The sequence below is a fragment of the Physella acuta genome, unplaced genomic scaffold (assembly GCF_028476545.2).
Source record: "Physella acuta isolate Inbredline_101_S28 unplaced genomic scaffold, ASM2847654v3 ptg001869l, whole genome shotgun sequence".
Classification (NCBI taxonomy): Eukaryota; Metazoa; Mollusca; class Gastropoda; family Physidae; genus Physella; species Physella acuta.
The window spans coordinates 40,289-62,198 of NW_026733375.1; the positions used below are offsets into that span (position 1 = coordinate 40,289).

The following is a 21,910-nucleotide window of genomic DNA, read 5'->3' on the forward strand; positions in this document are numbered from 1 at the left end:
TTTTCTAAAACCATCGCCCATATTTAGGTATTCATGCACTATTAGTTTTTTTAACTGCCAAGAAAAATAATGTAAATACTCTAAACAAATAAAGATTTTGTCCCTGGCCATTCCTTGCACATTTCTAACATTCACAATTAATCACCTTTTCCTTGCCCTTTATGATTTTTATTTTTTATCTTTAGGGCGTATTCATAAATACCATGGAAATATTAATATAATTATATTGTTTCCAATATCTTATGTTTGAAGTTTTTAACTATTCATAATGCTGGGCATCTCTTACTTTTCTTTAAAAAAATATTCTTTCTATTATCTTTTTTTAAATTTTGTTTTACAATTTAACAAAAAAAAAATTACACCCAATCCCAATTGATTGCTTGTAGCTGGAAAATGGTGACTGTGGGTCCCCTCAAGACATAAATTATGTTGCACCTTCAGAGTTACAGGCCCTGTCCAATGGGGTCAAGGTAACTAACTCAGCATGCAGTGAAATTTATCTATCAGTTTGCACTCCCTTATTTGCAGTGTCTTCATGTGAATCTTTATCCCAAAATTATACTTGACCCTTTTTTATTTATTTTGTAAAGTATTTATATGAAGCACAAGCTCCCATTATAATCAGTGTCTTGCCCAAGGTTATTGGCTTTTATTTGTATGAGTTTTTGTCTGCTTTTTATTTTTTTCTTCTTGAGCTGATAAAAATTGCAACAAAAAAATTAACACAACCGCTAACATTAAAAATCTAAAAAAAAAAGATATTGTAAATGCAGCAGGGGGGGGGGGGGGGTTGATATGGGCTAAGGATTGTGGTATTATTTTATGTGATGCAGTAATTCTTTATATTTTAATTTAAAAACTTCTTGAAGTATTCCAATTTTGTGTGGTTTCATTGAAAATGCAATTTGTTTTCATCACCAATATTAACCTTGCATCCATTCACTTTTAAAATCAACATTAACATAAACTTACTAACATTTTCTTTATTAATTTGTACTAGTTTTGTATTGTTTGTCAAAGCGTCACATTTGCATTTATTTATTTCAACTTTGTCCTACATTGATTTGCTTATTATTTTAGAAGAATTCACAATGACACATAACTTCTTTGTCTTGTAGCTTCTAATAAAAGTTGCTTATGTTTGCATTTGTTTGAATCTCAGTGCATATAAATATAAGCTTTGTCTTAAGTGTACCCTTTTAGTGCTGTGTTGGGGGGAGGGGGGTCTAATGATAAACAGTAAATTGGATTTTCTCGTAAATGTTCCATGTTTTAAAAACCTGACAGTTTTGTTGTACGAATAATTTACATCTGAATATGAAGTGATCATTTACAAATGTGACAATACATTACTAGCACACCTACTGCTCTTATTGAATTGATGATGTTGATATAGCTTTAAGACATCAATAAATCAACTCAGCTTATTCATCACTACAGCTGATCATCTTTATTTGACACACCTAGTGTAATATTTATAGTCAGTAGTGAAAACATTCTATATGAGTGTTTTGTAAAAGTTTTAAATTAAATTAAATCGAAAATGTTCTGATTTTTTTAATATAAGGTTAGGAAATCCTAATTACATTCCTTAGATGAAAGACTGGCTCCATTTGGCTCAGAAATGTAGTCAAAAAGAAAAGCTAAATGTATTCCACAAACTTATGTTTTTACACACAAGTTATTAAAACTTTTTGATATAAGATTACCTATAAAACAATTTTTATAATTATTTTTTTCTAAATAAATGCTGGTAATATTTATTCCCATTTATCTATTAGACATTTTAAAAAGAAAAACATTGGGATGTGCTTTTTTTAGTTTATCATATAGGTTTAAAATAATTTATTTTTGTTGCAAACACGTAGTTTCATAATTAAATTTTTATTTTGAATGTTAATTACTTTTAAAAGACATAACATGTTTTGATACAAATATAAAACATTGAGAATATATTTTCTCATTAATAATAATATGTATATTTTTCTGACCATCATTAATCATTTTGCTTATGTATATACTCTAAAGCATAGTGTTAAATAGATAAAAAATTATTTATTATATTTGGATTAGAATTAGAATTATTTAGATTTGTAATAAAAAATGTTTTAAAAAATGTTTTTTTCAGTCTCTACTAGCTGTGGAGGTCTCGACTTATGTTCAGTTCCTGCCCACACTACTTAACCAGCTGTTTCAGCTCCTGTCAAAAACTGCAAGTGAAGATATAGCAGTGAATTCAGTCAGGTAACATACACAAGTCTGTGTAGGCTAGAAGATTAATCTCATAATAATAAATGTTTGCCGCCTTTGTATTTATTGAAAGTAATGTTTGATGAATATAAAGCACTCTGAGATTGTCATGCCATGTCATCTCATGCTGGTGTCGTGCCATATCATGTCATACCCAATGTCATGTCGATTGAAATGTTACTTTGTTTCCCACCAGGGTTCTAATCCATGTTGTGTCAGGTGTTTATGATGCACTAAAACATGAATCTCTGGAGAAATATGTCAAGGTTAGCTGACAACATAGTTTCTCATACATGCAATTATCTCATAGCTAAATATTTTAATTTATTTGTTAATTGAAAAATTCAGTTGAATTAGTTAATTTACTCTTAAGATAAATTTTTTAGCTATTTCTAATGTTTGTTTAAATACTTACCTATTTTTTTTTTGTTATGTCTGGTTGTATTTTGTCTGTTCTGTTAAAGGTTATGTAATGGGTCATATTTTATTTTATCACATATGTAATTTTAAAATGTAGCATAACATTTGTCCCCGGTACTTATTTCAACCACAGCCAGCTTTGTTAAATGTTGCATAACATTTGTCCCTAGTACTTGTTTCACCCAGAACCAGCTGTGTTAAATTTTGTGTAACATTTGTCCCCAGTACTTGTTTCGTCCAGAGCCAGCATCAAAAGCCAACAAGAACCAAAGAACTGTCCATGAGGAACTGGCCAAACATTTGTCCTCCATTCTGCGACCTGCAAACACTGACCCTCTTGTGGTGGTCAGATTTTTAAAACACGCCGGCTTCTTTTTCGAGGTCATCCTGAAGAGTATGACCCTTTATTTGATAGACACAGACAGGATAAAGGTGAGTACATCAGGCTAGTGTTCTGGCTTGTTCAAGTAGCAGTTAATTAGCTATCACTTTGGTATTGCTGTGTTGTTTTGTAAATTTTAATTTAAAATAGTTTAAAATTGTTAATAAATGTTAAGTACAAGTAATTTAGATCAATTAAAATTGATAACTCAGATAATTAAAATTAATTGCAAAATTGATGTCTTAGATGCCTCGTATATAAATTTTCAAAGTTTTAAATTGCTAAAAATGTTATGTACCAGTAATTTAAATCAATTGATGTCTCAGATAATTAAAACCAATTAAAATTGATGTCTAAGATAATTAAAACCAATTAAAATTGATGTCTCAGTTAATTAAAACCAATTAAAATTGATGTCTCAGATAATTAAACTCAATTAAAATTGATGTCTCAGTTAATTAAAACCAATTAAAATTGATGTCTCAGATAATTAAACTCAATTAAAATTGATGTCTCAGATAATTAAACCAATTAAAATTGATGTCTCAGATAATTAAACTCAATTAAAATTGATGTCTCAGATAATTAAAACCAATTAAAATTGATGTCTCAGATAATTAAAACCAATTAAAATTGATGTCTCAGATAATTAAACTCAATTAAAATTGATGTCTCAGATAATTAAACTCAATTAAAATTGATGTCTCAGATAATTAAAACCAATTAAAATTGATGTCTCAGATAATTAAACTCAATTAAAATTGTCTAAGATAATTAAAATCAATTAAAATTGATGTCTCAGATAATTAAAACCAATTAAAATTGATGTCTCAGATAATTAAACTCAATTAAAATTGATGTCTCAGATAATTAAACCAATTAAAATTGATGTCTCAGATAATTAAACTCAATTAAAATTGATGTCTCAGATAATTAAAACCAATTAAAATTGATGTCTCAGATAATTAAAACCAATTAAAATTGATGTCTCAGATAATTAAACTCAATTAAAATTGATGTCTCAGATAATTAAACTCAATTAAAATTGATGTCTCAGATAATTAAAACCAATTAAAATTGATGTCTCAGATAATTAAACTCAATTAAAATTGTCTAAGATAATTAAAATCAATTAAAATTGATGTCTCAGATAATTAAAACCAATTAAAATTGATGTCTAAGATAATTAAAACCAATTAAAATTGATGTCTCAGATAATTAAATTCAATTAAAATTGATGTCTCAGATAATAAAAACCAATTAAAATTGATGTCTAAGATAATTAAAACCAATTAAAATTGATGTCTAAGATAATTAAAACCAATTAAAATTGATGTCTCAGATAATTAAACTCAATTAAAATTGATGTCTCAGTTAATTAAACTCAATTAAAATTGTCTAAGATAATTAAAATCAATTAAAATTGATGTCTCAGTTATTTAAACTCAATTAAAATTGTCTAAGATAATTAAACTCAATTAAAATTGATGTCTCAGTTAATTAAACTCAATTAAAATTGTCTAAGATAATTAAACTCAATTAAAATTGATGTCTCAGTTAATTAAACTCAATTAAAATTAATGTCTAAGATAATTAAAATCAATTAAAATTGATGTCTAAGATAATTAAAACCAATTAAAATTGATGTCTCAGATAATTAAACTCAATTAAAATTGATGTCTCAGTTAATTAAACTCAATTAAAATTGTCTAAGATAATTAAAATCAATTAAAATTGATGTCTCCGTTAATTAAACTCAATTAAAATTGATGTCTCAGTTAATTAAACTCAATTAAAATTGTCTAAGATAATTAAACTCAATTAAAATTGATGTCTCAGTTAATTAAACTCAATTAAAATTAATGTCTCAGATAATTAAACTCAATTAAAATTGATGTCTCAGTTAATTAAACTCAATTAAAATTAATGTCTCAGATAATTAAACTCAATTAAAATTGATGTCTCAGTTAATTAAACTCAATTAAAATTGATGTCTCAGATGCCTCGTAATGAGAGGTTTACAGCAGAGTGCCAGTTCAGGCTCCAGAACCTTCTGCACGTGGTGACCCTACACATCATACAGAAGTGTTCAGACCACAGGGAGGAGACCAAAAGTGCCAACCAGAGTTTGGCCAACTTTGTCAAGGTTAGCCGCTCTCTCATTTACTTGCTTTGTTATGTTTGATGACCCAGTGAAACAATGTACACTTTTTAAAACTGATTTTAAGTTGTCTTTTATATAATATTTTTCAGAATTGTTTTACCCTGATGGACCGGGGCTATGTGTTCAAGCTAGTGGCTAAATATATAGAAAATTTTAACCCAGGTGATAGCAAGGTGAGAAATGTTTCCCCCGGCCCTCCAAGTTGAACAGTTATAGTAGTTAATCAGGCCTTAATTACTTTTTATTAAAATCTATATATATAATTCTCTTCTGGGAGCCGTTAGATATCAAGCTGCAAGCGCGCCTTTGCAGTCACCTCTCTTCCTCTCTATCACTATCACTACCACCCCCACCCCACCCCCACATGATCTGGTGAGCTGTGGTTCACTCTAAATGTTTACATATCGTAGAGCCGGGTTTAGGGGCAGATAATTTAGTTTGAAATGATTTTAAACTTACAGGAGGTAACTAAGAGGAGGCTGCTTTCACGGGGGGGGGGGGTGTAGGGGTTGGGGTAAAGGGGGGGGGGGGAGTGTTTTAAAGCAAATATTTTCAGTGGCAGCATTGGTACTGTCGAATTCACAAATTATGAATTACTGAAAAGTAGAAAATAAAACAACTAAATAGCAGCGTATGATAGGCCGCGGGTCGGCTCGTAATTAATAATTAACCAAAAAAAAAATTATTTTATTTTTTATTTAAAACTTGTTTAACTTAGAAACTTTAAAAAAAACCATGATTGTTTCATACCTTTATTAATCCGCTTTTTGAAACTTTTCAGTATCTGCAAGATATCAAGTTTGAATTTCTTCGTATAGTTTGTAGCCATGAGCACTTCATTCCCTTGTCCCTGCCATTGATGAGGAGAGGGATGGTTAAAAACTTTAAAGGTACATCACTCTTGTTAAAAATCTTTAGTTGGAGTTTAGGGCCTTTATTTGTTGACAGTATTAAAACTTAAAATACAGATTTATGTGAATGGAGTTTTAAAATTTCAAAAGAAACCTACTGAATCCCTCAGCTGATTACCCAAACTGTAAATAAAAAAACTACCTAAAAAGATTTTTGACATAGTTACACAAATATTTATCACAACAAATCTTATTTTCATGAAGACTCTGTCCACACAATGGAGTGTAAGTTGACCTTTGAACTTTGTTCTCATAACCTCATGCAATGGCCCCCCCCCCCCCCTCTGCCTCCAATATATTCAGTCAGCAGTTATAGCATACCAATGGATTATAGTAAGGCTTATTCCTCCATAAACTCTTCATACCTATACATAAAAAATATAATTAACATGGAAACATACTACCTATTAACTTATTTAACAACACTGCTTAATTTCTGGGTAATGGTCAAAGGCTATAACACATCAAAATAATTTAATGCCAATACCTTTTTAAAATACTTTTTCTAAGTATCCAAAATTATATATATATATATATTGAAGCGAGTCTTCCTGATCTCAACCTGTTTGAGAACCATGCCGAGCAAGTGTCTCCCACGATTTAACTCTTTCCTTGGTTTTTCAAGATGAAATACAATAATACAACCACAACATTTGTTTAAAGTATCTGTATTGAATATAACTTTATGTCTCATACATATCTCATCTGTTATCTAAAATATAGTTAATGTCTCAGCCATCAACAGAAATTAGTTTATTTTACCACAAATCCTCTAGTTTCAGCAGGCATCGGAAATTAGTTTACTTTTCCATAAATCCTTTAGTTCTTTAAATGAATCTTGCTTTATAATTTATAGAATGTTCAGTTATATATTAAGTAAAAAAATGGATGATGGAATGTTTGGGCTTTGTAAGTCCTTTGTAAAACTTCATTATTTCACAAATCCTCTCTTGTATGTTTGCAGATATAACCATATGGATATGATAGTTATATGTAAACTATGTATACAATAAAGCACCTTGCCCAATATTAAATCTTGATTAAATAAACATTTTTTCAGAGATCAAATTGGAAGGTAATACAAAACTGGGTCAATTTTTCTTTCAGAAATTTATAAGAATAAATTATATTTTTTTAAGTAGCTTCTTAGTAGTCAGCACAAAGCTTTTGTTTTTTAATTTTTTTATGATTGGTTATTTAATTTCTTGTGAAAAAAAGTGAACATTTTTGTTTTAATCACTTGACTTAAAACCTATAACTGCTTGGTTTGCCCACATGTGTATTTGTCTACTCATTCACTCATTAATATGCGCTTAACACATTTACTCACTCCAGCTTTTCAATGCATTACAATTTTATTTTCACAAGGGGATGTGCTCACCTCTGTTCTACTTTTTTAGATAACTTCTTCTTTTCTTTTTTTAAAAATCTGTTATCTTCTTTAAGAAACTACTATATACAATGAAATATTAGGAAAATTGTTACAGTTATTGTAGAAACCTGAAAAAAAAATTTAAATGTATAATATTGAATAATATATTTTCATTTAAAGTGTTAAATAATCATGAAGTGATGTTGACAAAATTTAAATTATGAAGGAATATAGGTTTAGGTTGGTTACTTCCATAAATTTAAATAAACCGGGAGTGATCTCCCCTAAACTTTCTCGAATATTCTTATATAAAATAACAGGGGATGGGAACTCGGGTTATAGACTTCTAGACATGATTTTTAATCCATTTTAAATACTTAAAGTTTTAAAAATAGAATAAAATCTCGTAGACAAATTAATTGCACACCAAGTGAACGCGAATAAAAAAGCGCATAATAGTGCGCAATATTATTAGTACTTTTAAAATTTACATTAGTTTTTTGAGAAATCGGAAGTAGCGTAAGTAAGTACTTCCGGTCAACGAAAAATTCTCAAAATTTGACAGAAGGTAGAGAATTAGATCTTTTACTTACATATCAAATTTCATTTATCTATCTAAAATAGTACTCAAGTTATAGGCTTTTGAAAAATTCAAAGTAGAAAAAGTACCACTTCCGGTTATCCGAAATCGCTCAAAAGTTGATACGGATCTACGATTTTGATAAAATACTTGTATATGAAATTTCATCAACCTAGCTGTAACGGTACTCAAGTTATCGTGTTTACACACGGACACACACACACACACACACACAGACACACAGACATACGGACAAGATTGCAATCTCGATTTTTTTTTTTTGCACGATTACAAGACTTTCTCTATACTTCGTATATACGAGAAAGTAAAAAACTATAAACATTTTACCTACCAGAATGTAGAAAACTATAAACATTTTACCAACCAAAATTTAGAAAACTAAACATTTTACCTACCAAAATGTAGAAAACTATAAACATTTTACCTACCAAAATTTAGAAAACTATGAACATTTTACTTACCAAAATGTTGTTAACTATAAACATATTACCTACCAAAATGTAGAAAACTATAAACATTTTACCTACCAAAATGTAAAAAACTATAAACATTTTACCTACCAAAATGTAAAAAACAATTAACATTTTACCCACCAAAATGTTAACTATAAACATTTTACCTACCAAAATGCAGAAAACTATAAACATTTATCTACCAAAATGTAAAAAACTGTAAACATTTTACCTACCAAAACATAAAAAACAATTAACATTTTACCTACCAAAATGTAAAAAACTATAAACATTTTACCTACCAAAATTTAGAAAACAAGTAAAATTGAAAAAGAAACAGATACCAATATGCTTTGGGCAATTTAATCTTATTTAGTAGAGTTAAACCATAATATATAATGATAAGAACTATTTCAAAAGGTTCATAGGGTCTAATAAAATGCTTTTAAAATTATTCTACAGTTGAAAAAAATAGAATTCCCACTTTTTCTGTTGGGCACTTCCCTTAATTCACTCATAAGAAAATCTGTTTGATACTATTTTTATTTTTTACATTTTTGGCCACTAGTGTGTTAAAATCTAGCACTTTTTACAGAGCACTTCAAACTTTTTTATTTTAACTAGATAGAGTTTGTGGTTAAACTTTTTTTTACTGTTGCTAAAACTTGTGACACTATGCATGAAGTCATTCATATATTTTCATAACATAGTCTTGACATATATATTATTAAATTAGTTAACACATTAATCTTTATGTTTGTGTGTTTTAAACAATGTGCATTCAACTGACAGCTGTCTCTGTTGTGAGCCAGTATTAAAAACATACAATCATTAACGTAGCTTGTATTTAAATCCTAGAGAACGTACCCAGTATTAAAAGCTCCAATCAGAAAGTAACTAGTATTAAAAGCTACAATCTGTTGCCAGTTTTTATTACAACCTACAATCTGAACATATCCAATATTTAACTCTATAATCCTAACTGAGCAAGCAATGGATTAGTATCATTTGGAAATCTAGGATCGTAATTTTATCTTTGGTAGTTGGTTTCAATATCAGATAAACACACCGTAATAGATGTGCTTCATTTTGTTTATGTATGTTTCTATATTATACACATTTATTTATTATCTCATTTGCTATCTTGCTTTTATTATATCATAATCTTGGTTGTACAATATTTATTAGAGTTGGTTTGATTTTACAAATTCAGTGCATCCACTTAAAAATATTAATAAACTCTTAAGTAATAATTCCTACGATTTCAAATATGTTTTCAGCCTAGAATTATTTAATCTAACTACACATTCCCCTGTGTGCTGAAATATTTTTTTAAGTAATGTTTTCCACATTACATAATATATTTATTTGCTTAATCGCTTGTTAGTTGAATTTTATTTATAATATCTAAATATTAATTTAAGTGAAGCTCTCTTATTTTGAAGCTCATAAAAAATATTACCAAGTTTAAAACACAGCTAAAACTGCGTTTAAGCTTGGAAAGTCTTGTATTTCTTTAAATGCTCTTGCTCAGAAAGTTTAGCAACTTTGTTTATAATTCTGTTCTTTTAAGTCCAATATCTGTTTTAGTAATCCAAGTCTTGTTTCTGTTCTATACACCTGTCCATAGATCTAGGTTGATACTAGACTTTATGAACAGGTACAAAAAAGACATTAGACTTTATAGACACGATTATTTAAAATATTGTCTACAAAGTCTAGTATCTATTTGAATAATCCTATTTATAAAGTCTGATATCTGCTTTAATAATTGTCTATAAGTTTTATATTTTTTATACCCCTTCCCAAAGGGTCTAGGATCTGTTTTCTATCTGTTCAGATCTAAAACATGGCTATTATGAGTCTGATTCTATTTTCTGCCTGTGTCCAGATCTGAAACACGACTACTGCCTGTCTGATTCTATTTTCTACCTGTCCAGATCTGAAACACGACTACTGCCTGTCAGATGAGTACAGACAGCACCACTACCTTGTTGGTCTACTGCTGTTTGAGCTGCGCATGGCCATGACAGAGCAGCGCTTGATCCGCCGGTCAGCCATCACTGTTCTCAGGAACCAGCTGGCCAAACATTCGTTTGATGACAGATATGCCTCGGGGGTTAGTAAACATTCATTTGATGACAGATATGCCTCGGGGGTTAGTAAACATTTGTTTGATGACAGATATGCCTCGGGGGTTAGTAAACATTCGTTTGATGACAGATACGCCTCAGGGGTTAGTAAACATTTGTTTGATGACAGATATGCCTCAGGGGTTAGTAATCATTCATTTGACAGATATGCCTCGGGGGTTAGTAAACATTCGTTTGATGACAGATATTCATCATCGTTAGTATTTCCTTATATAAACCTCAGTTTAGGTTTTTTGTCCAATAATTGTCTGCATCTTTAACTGAAAGTCCCAACTCTTTGTATCTTTGACTGAAGAGACCAGCTAATCTCACCATGTACCTTGATGTTCCCTATAAGTCCCAACTCTCCCTTTCTTAAGAGACCAGCTGAAGATTTTATTTCACCATGTACCTTGATGTTCCAGTCCCAGCAGGGGAGGATAGCAGCCCTGTACCTGCCACTGATTGGAGTGCTGCTGGACAGCAAACATCTACTCCTACAAATTCCTCTCAAATCTGCTCCAGCTCCTGTTCCACTACAGAATGGGGACATTAGCTCCAAGTAGGTACCGCAGCACTAGCTGGAAAAAGTGGGTACCATAGCACTTTATGGTACTTGTTGCAAAAAGTGGGTACCATTGCACTAGCTGTATAAAGCTGGTACTGTAGCACTTTAATGCACTTGTTGCAAAAAGTGGGTACCATAGCACTTTTTAGAAAAAGTGGGTACCATAGCACTTTTTAGAAAAAGTGGGTACCATGAAACATGTTTGAACAATAGGGTACCATAGCACTTTATGGCACTTGTTGCAAAAAGTGGGTACCATAGCACTTTTTAGAAAAAGTGGGTACTATAGCACTTTTTAGAAAAAGTGGGTACCTTGGCACATGTTTGAACAATAGGGTACCATAGCACTTGTTGGAATAAGAAGGTACCATAGCATTAGTTGGAAAAAGAGGGTATCATAGCACTTTTTGGCACTTGTCGGAATAAATGGCTACCATAGCACTCGTTGGAATAATAAAGTACTATAGAACATGTCAGAATTAGAAGGTATCACAGCACTTATTGGAAAAGTGGGTTTTGCATCATTTATTTTAATTATTAGCAAAAATAGACACAAATTTATCATCTCCCCACTGAAAAAATAAAACACAAATTTATTCTCTCCCCCCCCACAGGTCAGATGTCAGCAAGTCTCAAATGAGTCTAGCCAAAGGTCAAAGTTCACCTGCTCTCCCTAGCACACCGGAACCCAAAAAGAAAGACTCGGCTGTGTTTGAGATGATCTCAGGGACGGGTGAGTGTCCTGGTGAGCTGTTTGATTTGAGCTTTTCAGGTGGCATGCTGGGCTGTGTATGCCCACCTAATGGCATGCTGCTTCATGTAGGTTAGTGGTCATTGAATGGTCCAGTGTATCTTCTGGTCAGCTGTTTGATTAGAACATTTCAAGCTAGCATGCTAGGACCCCTTATTACAGCTACTTTATGAGCAGAGGATAACATGCTGCATCCTATAGACAAATTGTGGACATATATTGAGGGACATTGTTGGTCCAATGTACCTACAACCAGCTGCATCCTATAGACAAATTGTGGACATTTATTGGACATTGTTGGTCCAATGTACCTATAACATGCTGCATCTTATAGACAAATTGTGGACATTGATTGATGGACATTGTTGGTCCAATGTACCTATAACCAGCTGCATCTTATAGACAAATTGTGGACATTTATTGATGGTCATTGTTGGTCCAATGTACCTATAACCAGCTGCATCCTATAGACAAATTGTGGACATTTATTGATGGTCATTGTTGGTCCAATGTACCTATAACATGCTGCATCCTATAGACAAATTGTGGACATTTATTGATGGACATTGTTGGTCCAATGTACCTATAACATGCTGCATCCTATAGACAAATTGTGGACATTTATTGATGGTCATTGTTGGTCCATTGTACCTATAACCAGTTGCATCCTATAGACAAATTGTGGACATTTATTGATGGACATTGTTGGTCCAATGTACCTATAACCAGTTGCATCCTATAGACAAATTGTGGACATTTATTGATGGACATTGTTGGTCCAATGTACCTATAACATGCTGCATCCTATAGACAAATTGTGGACATTTATTGATGGACATTGTTGGTCCAATGTACCTATAACATGCTGCATCCTATAGACAAATTGTGGACATTTATTGATGGACATTTGTTGGTCCAATGTACCTATAACAGGCTGCATCCTATAGACAAATTGTGGACATTTATTGATGGACATTTGTTGGTGGTCCAATGTACCTATAACTAGCCGCATCCTATAGACAAATTGTGGACATTTATTGGACATTGTTGGTCCAATGTACCTATAACTAGCCGCATCCTATAGACAAATTGTGGACATTTATTGGACATTGTTGGTCCAATGTACCTATAACTAGCCGCATCCTATAGACAAATTATGGACATTTATTGATGGACATTTGTTGGTCCAATGTACCTATAACATGCTGCATCCTGTGGACATTGATTGACACAGAATTGTCAATTCTTCTTCATTTCTCCAGCGAAGCATGGTCTTCGAGCTATCTGCATGACTTAATTAGCATGGCTAGTGTAGAGACGGAGATTAATGAGTCCAGATGCCACATAGACCCCACCCAGTTCAAAACTTGATACCATTTTTTTCAGTGAACTTTGTAAGCCAGTTAAGTAAGTGATGTATGCTTGGTCTTATTTTCTCAACAATGTGATTCCCATTTTACATCTTTCAGTTTGATTTGTTGATATTTAAAGCATGGATTTTAGTGTTGATTAAAAATTTTATTGATCACAATTCTTGTTAAGATGATTTGGTAGATGTAAGAATTTGAATAAAAACTGCATGATGATGGAACAAATATTCATGTATACTTTCTCCTAAGCTAAAAACTTTCAGTCAAGTTTATTCATAGAAACTTTCAGTCAAGTTTATTCATAGAAACTTTCACTCCAGTTTATTCTTAAAAAATTTCAGTCCAGTTTATTCATAGAAACTTTGTCGTTTATTCATAGAAACTACTTTCAGTCCAGTTTATTCATAGAAACTTGCAGTCCAATTTATTCATGTTGGAAAAGTTACAGGCCTGAATGTTATTGTTTAGAATTTTTAACTTTACCTTCAAACAATCTCTTTGTGATTTTAAACTGATTTTAAAAACTCCATTCTTGATTTACAAGTTTTGATTATCTACGTTTAAACTGCATAATTGTTTTTTTTATCACTCATGCCTATTTTAGAAATTAAAAATGTATCTTATAATTTATAAAAACCTTTTTCTGTTACTATTATTGTTCACTAATTTTTAAAAATTCACTAAGTCTAGCCCCAATGTTAATTGTTCAAAACCTTTTACAATGTTTCTTTACATCTAAACTAAGTTATTATTAGCACATAAATCTTAGTTTTAATTTTAAGCATGGTATTTTAATTAAGTTAGACTACCAATAATGTATTTATAATTTAGCAAACACTTTCAGTGTACAATTATTAACAGTAACTAAAATTGATAAAAAAAATTAACAATTGTTTTGAATCTTTTTCACAATAATTGTAAATATATTTATTTACTAGATCAGTTGTAGCTGTAATTGTTATAAGGGAAAAGTTCTTAAACATCTTAGCATTAAGAATCTTTTTTTTCTGGGGCAGGTAGCCCCTTTAAACATCTAATTGTCCTGTAACCACAGTTGCTGTCCCAAACATCTAATTAAACATTTAATTGTCCTAGTTGCTACCCTACACATCTTATTAAACATCTAATTAAACCTCTAATTAATCATCTAATTGACCCTAGTTGCTGTCCCACACCACCCTAACGAGTTAACAGTAGCAGCTGCCTCAGGACATAAGGGAAGTAACTCATCACTGGCCAGTGACTCTTCTGGAGAGAAAGAAAGTGGAAACAAGAAAGATGGCAAGATTGTCACAAGGTTTGTTTTTATATTTCATTTAGCATAAGTGTCTCTATGACAGAACATCTATAAAAAAAAAATTGTAATAAAAATTTGCAACCATTAAAGATTTTCAATAAAAATTGTAATAAAAATGTGCAACTATTGAAGATTTTCCAAAAAAATGCACATTGACCATTACACAATATGGATAAAAGTTGAATTGCATTAAAAAGCACATTGACCAATACAGAAGCTCTATAAAAATTCACATTAACCAATACAAAATGTCAATAAAAATGCACAATGACCATTACAGAATGTCAATAAAAATGCACAATGACCATTACAGATTGTCAATAAAAATGCACAATGACCATTACAGAATGTCGTCCACTGTGTCCAAGACTCCATCAGCAGCCACATATGTGAGCAGGGAGAAGCTGGACACTACAGAGATCAGGGACCTGCTGGTGTGTTTCCTGCACGTGCTCAAACACCTCCCAGAAGGTGGGTGCTTAGCTTTATAACACCTCCCAGAAGGTGGGTGCTTACCTTTATAACATCTCCCAGAAGGTGGGTGTCTGGTTACCTTTATGTCAAGAAGAACCTCATTGTGACTCTCATATAATCTCAATTTCTCTGTTAAATGATTCTTTGTTGTTCATTTAGCTTACCACTGTAGTTAATGTTTTTTTTTTTTTTTAAATTCTTCCCTCTTGTAATATTGGAGAGGATAAAAAAAAAGATTCCAACATAATTATTTTTCCTCCAACTTAATTTAGTATTGCTACGTTGTATGCCAGTATTGCTACGTTGTATGCCATTGGGTTAATGCAGCTGATTTTCTTTTCTTTTACCAGACATTCTACTTGGCTGGTTCAATAATTCATCAGAGATTGATATAATTGATTTCTTTGCTATCATGGAGTGAGTTGTTTTATTTTCAAACTAATAAATATTACTGTGCCAATGTTTAAGGGCCACATTTACTGAATTTTAAAAAAAAATTCATATTACTAGTCTTTATTTTTTAAAAGAAAATTAAAACTTGAAGAATTAAAACAAAATTTTTGTGTCTTTCAGGCTAAGTCTGAAGCATTTCCAGTACCAGGGGCGAAAGAAGATAGTCACTCTAAGGTAAAGTATACTGCCACATCTGCATACTAACTAAAGATATGCAGGTATTCCTTGTAGTCCCATGTTTGATGTTCTTGTTTTTGAAGAATTGTTCCTACAGGTACTTTAAAAGTATTATGTAAGTACTACTCTATAGATTTATTGAGATGACACATTTTTTCTGCTCCATAGTATGATTGGTGGTCAAAAGTCTTCCACAATGCCAACACCGTTACAAAATCAGCGTGGGCGGCCAATTAGTCTTTCCTCACAGAGAACACCTAGTCAGTACGGAGATTTGATACCTGAAGCATTTCATAGTAAGTTTCATTACGGAGGGCTATTAATTTTATTTCCTTTTAGTAGATTTACTGTATCAGGAAAAAGTTTTCTATCATGAACTGTCCTATTTGTGGTGGCGTAGATGCAGGTGTAGGATAGACAATGTACATGACGGAGACGATCGACAAAGCACGGGTTAGAATTAGATTATAATTACGGGCGACATCATTGTGGGGGGGTAGGTGTAGCAGACACGTATCTAGTTGGCCTGGGTGACCGTAATGGGGGTAGTTTATTAGCAGGGTCTGACATTTTAATCAGGTACTCCAGAACTGTGGCGACATGCAAATTAGGTTAGACCGGATGGACAAGACAAAGAAGTGAGGACGATGAGGTTTAGGAGACAGTTGAATCTAGGCAGTCGGGGTTGAGAATTTGTAGTGAGAGGACGTGTACAAGTGTAGAGTTAGGGAAGTGTAGTGACAATAGTGTAGGAAACATTGAACAGTAGGTGTAGAAAAGAAGTATATATTGTGTTAAGTCTAGTATATTCAAGCATCGGATGTGTAATAATTAAATGTTGTGAATCAAATTGACCTTCGAGTTGTCTTATTTAAAGCACGGAATTGAGAGTATTCTTGTCCTCGTCACAGTAGTAAATATATGTTCGTTTATCAGAAGGAAAGTAATAAAATAATAAGAAGAGAAACCAATTCCCCCCACCATACAATTGATTCCCATTTAATAGATTTACTGTATCAAGATAAAGTTTTGCTACCTTGGACAGTCCAATTGATTGCCTTATGGTCTTGAAATTTATTTTATTACTAGCCGTCCCGAGTAGGCCTTGCACTGGCCTCTGTGAAAAACCAATCTGTAAAGGACCATGACTTGTGTGTTTATTAAGCAGCTTATACCGGCATGGACATTTGACAAAAGAACACATAACCCTAAACCTAACTTTAATCTTAACACTATCCACAACCAACCAAAACACAAACTCAAAAGCAAACACAAACACAAATAAAACCCAAACACTAATGCAAACATAAACACAAATAGAAATGCAAATCTAAACCTAAACAATAACTCAGAAAATAATGCAAAATTAAACGTGAACATAAACACAACATTAATTGTAAACATAAATGCATAGTGCTCATAATATAGCCCGGGGTGCCTGATCGCACCCTGCCAGGGTGCAGGCAGAACTAAAACAAAATACAAACACAAACGTAAACACAAACAAAAACGCAAATACTAACGCAATTACAAAAGCAAATTAAAACCAAATTAAGAACCTTAAATGATTGCATTAAAAACCCTGCTGTTCAATAGTCTTTATGTTGTTTTTTAAAGTAATTTGTGTTAGTTTGACAGAGAAAATTATAAACATTTCAAAGCATTATAAAATCTAGATCTAATTCAAATTTGAATGAAACAGTTCATTTCTTCATATTCTAAAATTGGAAGATTTCGCCATTAGTTTTGTGTTCTTTCCGTAGTTTAAACATATGGCATGTGACGTCATTGTTTATTGCGTTCTTGTCACAACCATATACACTTTTCCGGTTGCATAATTAAAAATGTTTCTACATTCGAATATTGCTTTATTTTTATTTTATTTTTTTAAATACATTTAAAACATACAACATATTATTTTCAATAAAAGTCAGTATCTTTAAGTTCTCCAAATATTGTTGAAGTTACTGATCTCTTAGGCTTGGGACATGCAGACAGAGAGAAGTGCACACATGGGCTTTTATATATTAGAATTTTATATACTATTTTTATTTGTGAAACATTTTTATTACATGGACTATTTCATGCAGGAAACCAAACTTGATAACTAACGATCTACTAACTGTCACTTTTGTCTACCTACAGCAATACAAAAAATACTATTTATCATTAAAAAACTAATTATCATTAATTTATCATTAAAAAACTAATTAGCATTAATTTATCATTAAAAAAACTAATTATCATTAATGTATCATTAAAAAAAACTAATTTTTTTGACATCTTATGACAGCTCCCACTGCATCAGATGGTGATGCAATGATTCGAGCCTTACAAGAAGCCAACATCTCCACAGAAGTTGGCCTGATAGTTTTAGACATTCTCAGTCTCTTCTGTACCACGTTTAAGGTAATTTTTTGAACATGAAACATTCTTTAGTTCAATTTTAATTATAGTCATTCTTAGTCTCTTCTGCACCACATTTGAGGTAAATATTTTGTAAATGCATCATTCTTCAGTTCTATATTTCTAATTCTTAGTTTCTTCTGTACTGCATTTTAAGTTGTTTTTTTTTTCTAGCTGAAACATTCTTTAGTTCTATTTTAATTACTTAAGGAAAATGTTTTCTATTTGAACTTGGTTAGATAAAATGTAATTAGATTCTCGATTATTTAAAATGGCTTACACATATTTTGATAATGTAGTGTCAGTTTTAAATGTTGTGTCATGGTTTGCTGATGTTGTGTTTGTACACATATCAACAGAAAGATCTAGAAGCCAGAGGGGGGGACAACAACATGATGCATACCGTGTTCCAGCTGTACCTGGGCTTCCTGCGCTCCAGCCAATCAGAAACTTTACAGAAACACGTCTTTGGTGCCTGGAGGGCTTTCATTAAAAAGGTCACTTGTTATTCATTACGTTGTTCTAGCTATTCTAACTCATGTTTAATCATTGTTTCCTATGCCATTAAAAAGGTGACTTGTTCATTGCTCTAACTATTCTAACACAAACTTAACCATTGTTTCTAGTATTAGACACTAGTAAATAATCCAACTTTGTCAAACTGTCCTTATGTTATTCAACTCCCAACACCTACGTTCTGTCCACAGTTTCAAGCTGTTTTGTTTAAAGGAAGTGCAGACATGTGTGGGGAGCTCTGCTTTGAGGTAGGGACAGATTTGTTTTCTGGTTAACTTAGTTTTTAAAAAAAGTTGAAGTTTTAAATAAATCCAGGTAGGTTTTTGTTTCATTATGAATCTAGAATCTTGTTCACATTAGTCTGTGTATAGCCAGTGCCAAAGTTCTATAACTGGTGTCTTGTTACAGATCCTAAGGTGCTGCAACTCTAAGCTGAACTCCACCAGACGTGAGGCTTGTGCCCTGCTGTATTTATTGATGAGGAGTAATTTTGAATTCTCAAACCGGAAGAGCTTTACAAGAGTCCATCTGCAGGTAAAAATCTTGGAACTCTTCTTTTTAAAAAGTTAGCAATGGTTTATATTAATATTTGTCTCTTTGTAATGCAGGTTAACTAGCTTATTTACCATTTTGCCATAGCCATCTTACAACTTTATTGCCACAGTTAGCATTATTAGACCTAGAATGATTGTACTGTCACAATTTTTGTTGTAGTAGACTCAGATATATGGCTTGTTTTAATCAGCATCATTGATTTAAAACATTCAAGGGAACAACAAATCACTCCCAAATTTTTCTCCTGTCCAGGTGATTCTATCTGTGTTTATCTCCTGTCCAGGTGATCATATCTGTGTTTTGTCCAGGTGATTCTATCTGTGTTTATCTCCTGTCCAGGTGATCATATCTGTGTTTTGTCCAGGTGATTCTATCTGTGTTTATCTCCTGTCCAGGTGATCATATCTGTGTCTAAGCTGATAGGTGCCGTGGTGGGACTGAGCACAACCAGGTTCCAGGAGAGTCTGGCTATAGTCAACAACTACGCCAACAGTGACAAGAGCATTCAGGTCAGTTACTCTCTTCTCTTATAACATGACGTCAACAGATGTGATGCATGTATAAACTACAAAGATCTGTAATTTTAGGTCTTCTAAACTAAAAATATTGTTATATTTTTTCTATTATATTGTGTACCCAATATATTTTTGTTGCGAATTTTTTATAATACTTTTTTACAAAACCATTTTTTAGCATTTTAAAAAATAAACATTTTCTAATTAACTATTTATAGCTGTAGGCTTTTTTATTTATGATAATTGATATTTTTTATCATAATTGCAATTTACAGAACTTAAGTTTTATCCTTAATTGTTGCAGAAGAAAGCTATAATGGTTAAAAAAAAACATTTTAATTTTGAAAAGTTATTTTAAATCTTAAATAGTTAAAGCAATTGTGATAAATAGAAATATATTGTTATAACTATGATGACAAAGAAATAGTTCTGTAAGTTTTACACCTCTATTCTGAAAATTCCTGCAGATAACTTGTTCCTCCTCTGAATTAGAAATCTGTCTTTAATCATTTTCTCTATTATTTAGTTAAAAATTTTATTTGTACAGTTCTTAGATCAGAAGGAGATTGTAGTGAGTTTGTTTCAAGTTTTCAGCTTTTTACTGCTTTTATTACAGTAGATAGAATATTTTGGTCAACTTTTAAAAAATTCAATTTTTGTTTTGTTTTATATATATTTTGTTTCATTAATTTCATTCTTGCTGTTATCACACTTCAGTGTTTAGCTTACTGGTAAAAATAATTGGCCTAATTTCTCTGGTTCATGTAGCAATGGTTTAGAGATTCTTATTTCACTTAATCTTTGATAATTTACCCATATTACTGAATGGACTGAATCCATTCAATGACTGCAGCAAACAGCATTGTTGCAGCTAAGGGAAATAATTCTAACATTGCTAGTCTCCCCTGTATATTTTATTGAAATTAATTAACAAATTTGAATTGGTTTGCTTCATGCTTTAAATTTCCAAAGGCTTTTAAAAACCTTATCATTAAGTTAATAATTATTTTTTTCAAATCTGCTTCAATAGCTGTATAGGTTTTTTTCTTTTTTTTTTAAATTTAAGTACATTAACACAATTTTTTTCAATATGTAACATGAATATATTATTTAAAAACAACTTACCAAGCTGTAAGATACAGTTTGACCCTTTATTCCTTGAAGTCACAGTGGGTTGTAGGTGTTCAGTTGCATTGTTGACCATGAAATTTTATTTTATCTTAACTTTTCAAAACTTCTTCCATACAAATGAGTCAAGAGTAACCCTCCTTTAATGTTTGACAAATTTTCATCAGTGCTACAACAAAATAAAACAAGTGTAAAAACTTTTAAAATCACACACTTTCAAATGCATTAAATGTAAGAAAACAATCATTACATTTTCTTCTGCTATAATAACAAGGAAAGCGCTGGTTGCTCCAGAAATCTTTCAACTAAATTTTGGCACCAATGCTCTATTTACATTATTATAGAATATGAAATAGTATAAATATTTTCTTTTTAATGCACTTAAAGTTTGTTAATGGTTATTTATACTTGTTTTATACTCTTTTTTTTTTTTTTTTAAATTCAGATAGTGTAAAAATTTAAGAATGTCAATATTTAAGTTTTGAAACAATTAGTGAGAGCTATATTTAATCTTTTCATTTAGTTCATTCTTAATTCAGTCGACATCCCAAAACGACAAATATTTGCTACAAAACCCTCCTGTAAATTACACTTATCCCGCTTGTTAAAATCTGTGGTGGACAATTAGGTTTCAAAATATCCAGGGATACAACTTTCTAAACTTTCAAGAGTTGTTGTTACTACTTGATTTTGTTATCTCCCTTTTGTTGTTGAATATACCAAGCTTTATGTTGATCTTATTATAAATGAAAATGAGATATCCTTGCATATCATGTGAAATTAATTTTCCTGAAAAGCTTGGAAGAAATTACTGTATTAGAAATTGATCAAAATTAGGTTAATATAAGTGTCAACCTTTTTTTTTATTTTAATTTTTTTTTTTTTTTAATGGGATGCTTCAGTTTTACTTCTTATCTTTTATTTTCATCTTTTTTTTAAATAAAAAACTTAACTGAATTGGTTTCCTACTGTACTATGTATACTCAATTATTTTCTATTTTTTGGGATTTGGTTAG

General features: G+C 31.3%; 1 protein-coding gene across 18 annotated transcripts in view; it reads left to right on the forward strand.

The window, feature by feature from the left end:
* Positions 1–21,910, forward strand: part of LOC131930945 (dedicator of cytokinesis protein 9) — a 65,564-nt gene that overhangs the window by 20,202 nt on the left and 23,452 nt on the right. For 6 of the 18 annotated variants that reach the window (XM_059287619.1, XM_059287621.1, XM_059287618.1 and 3 more), the window contains exons 22-43: positions 387–470; positions 2,129–2,244; positions 2,447–2,516; positions 2,896–3,102; positions 5,052–5,198; positions 5,306–5,389; positions 5,998–6,106; positions 6,332–6,352; positions 10,493–10,671; positions 11,110–11,246; positions 11,867–11,997; positions 14,535–14,670; positions 15,017–15,141; positions 15,495–15,561; positions 15,718–15,771; positions 15,943–16,070; positions 18,068–18,183; positions 18,540–18,677; positions 18,888–18,944; positions 19,105–19,230; positions 19,647–19,760; positions 20,314–20,337. In XM_059287619.1, the coding sequence (XP_059143602.1) occupies positions 387–470; positions 2,129–2,244; positions 2,447–2,516; positions 2,896–3,102; positions 5,052–5,198; positions 5,306–5,389; positions 5,998–6,106; positions 6,332–6,352; positions 10,493–10,671; positions 11,110–11,246; positions 11,867–11,997; positions 14,535–14,670; positions 15,017–15,141; positions 15,495–15,561; positions 15,718–15,771; positions 15,943–16,070; positions 18,068–18,183; positions 18,540–18,677; positions 18,888–18,944; positions 19,105–19,230; positions 19,647–19,760; positions 20,314–20,337 (2,370 nt within the window). Of the gene's footprint in view, positions 1–386; positions 471–2,128; positions 2,245–2,446; positions 2,517–2,895; positions 3,103–5,051; positions 5,199–5,305; positions 5,390–5,997; positions 6,107–6,331; positions 6,353–7,187; positions 7,203–10,492; positions 10,672–11,109; positions 11,247–11,866; positions 11,998–14,534; positions 14,671–15,016; positions 15,142–15,494; positions 15,562–15,717; positions 15,772–15,942; positions 16,071–18,067; positions 18,184–18,539; positions 18,678–18,887; positions 18,945–19,104; positions 19,231–19,646; positions 19,761–20,313; positions 20,338–21,910 lie in introns of all 18 variants that reach the window. The other 12 variants (XM_059287626.1, XM_059287624.1, XM_059287616.1 and 9 more) reach the window with 9 other exon arrangements.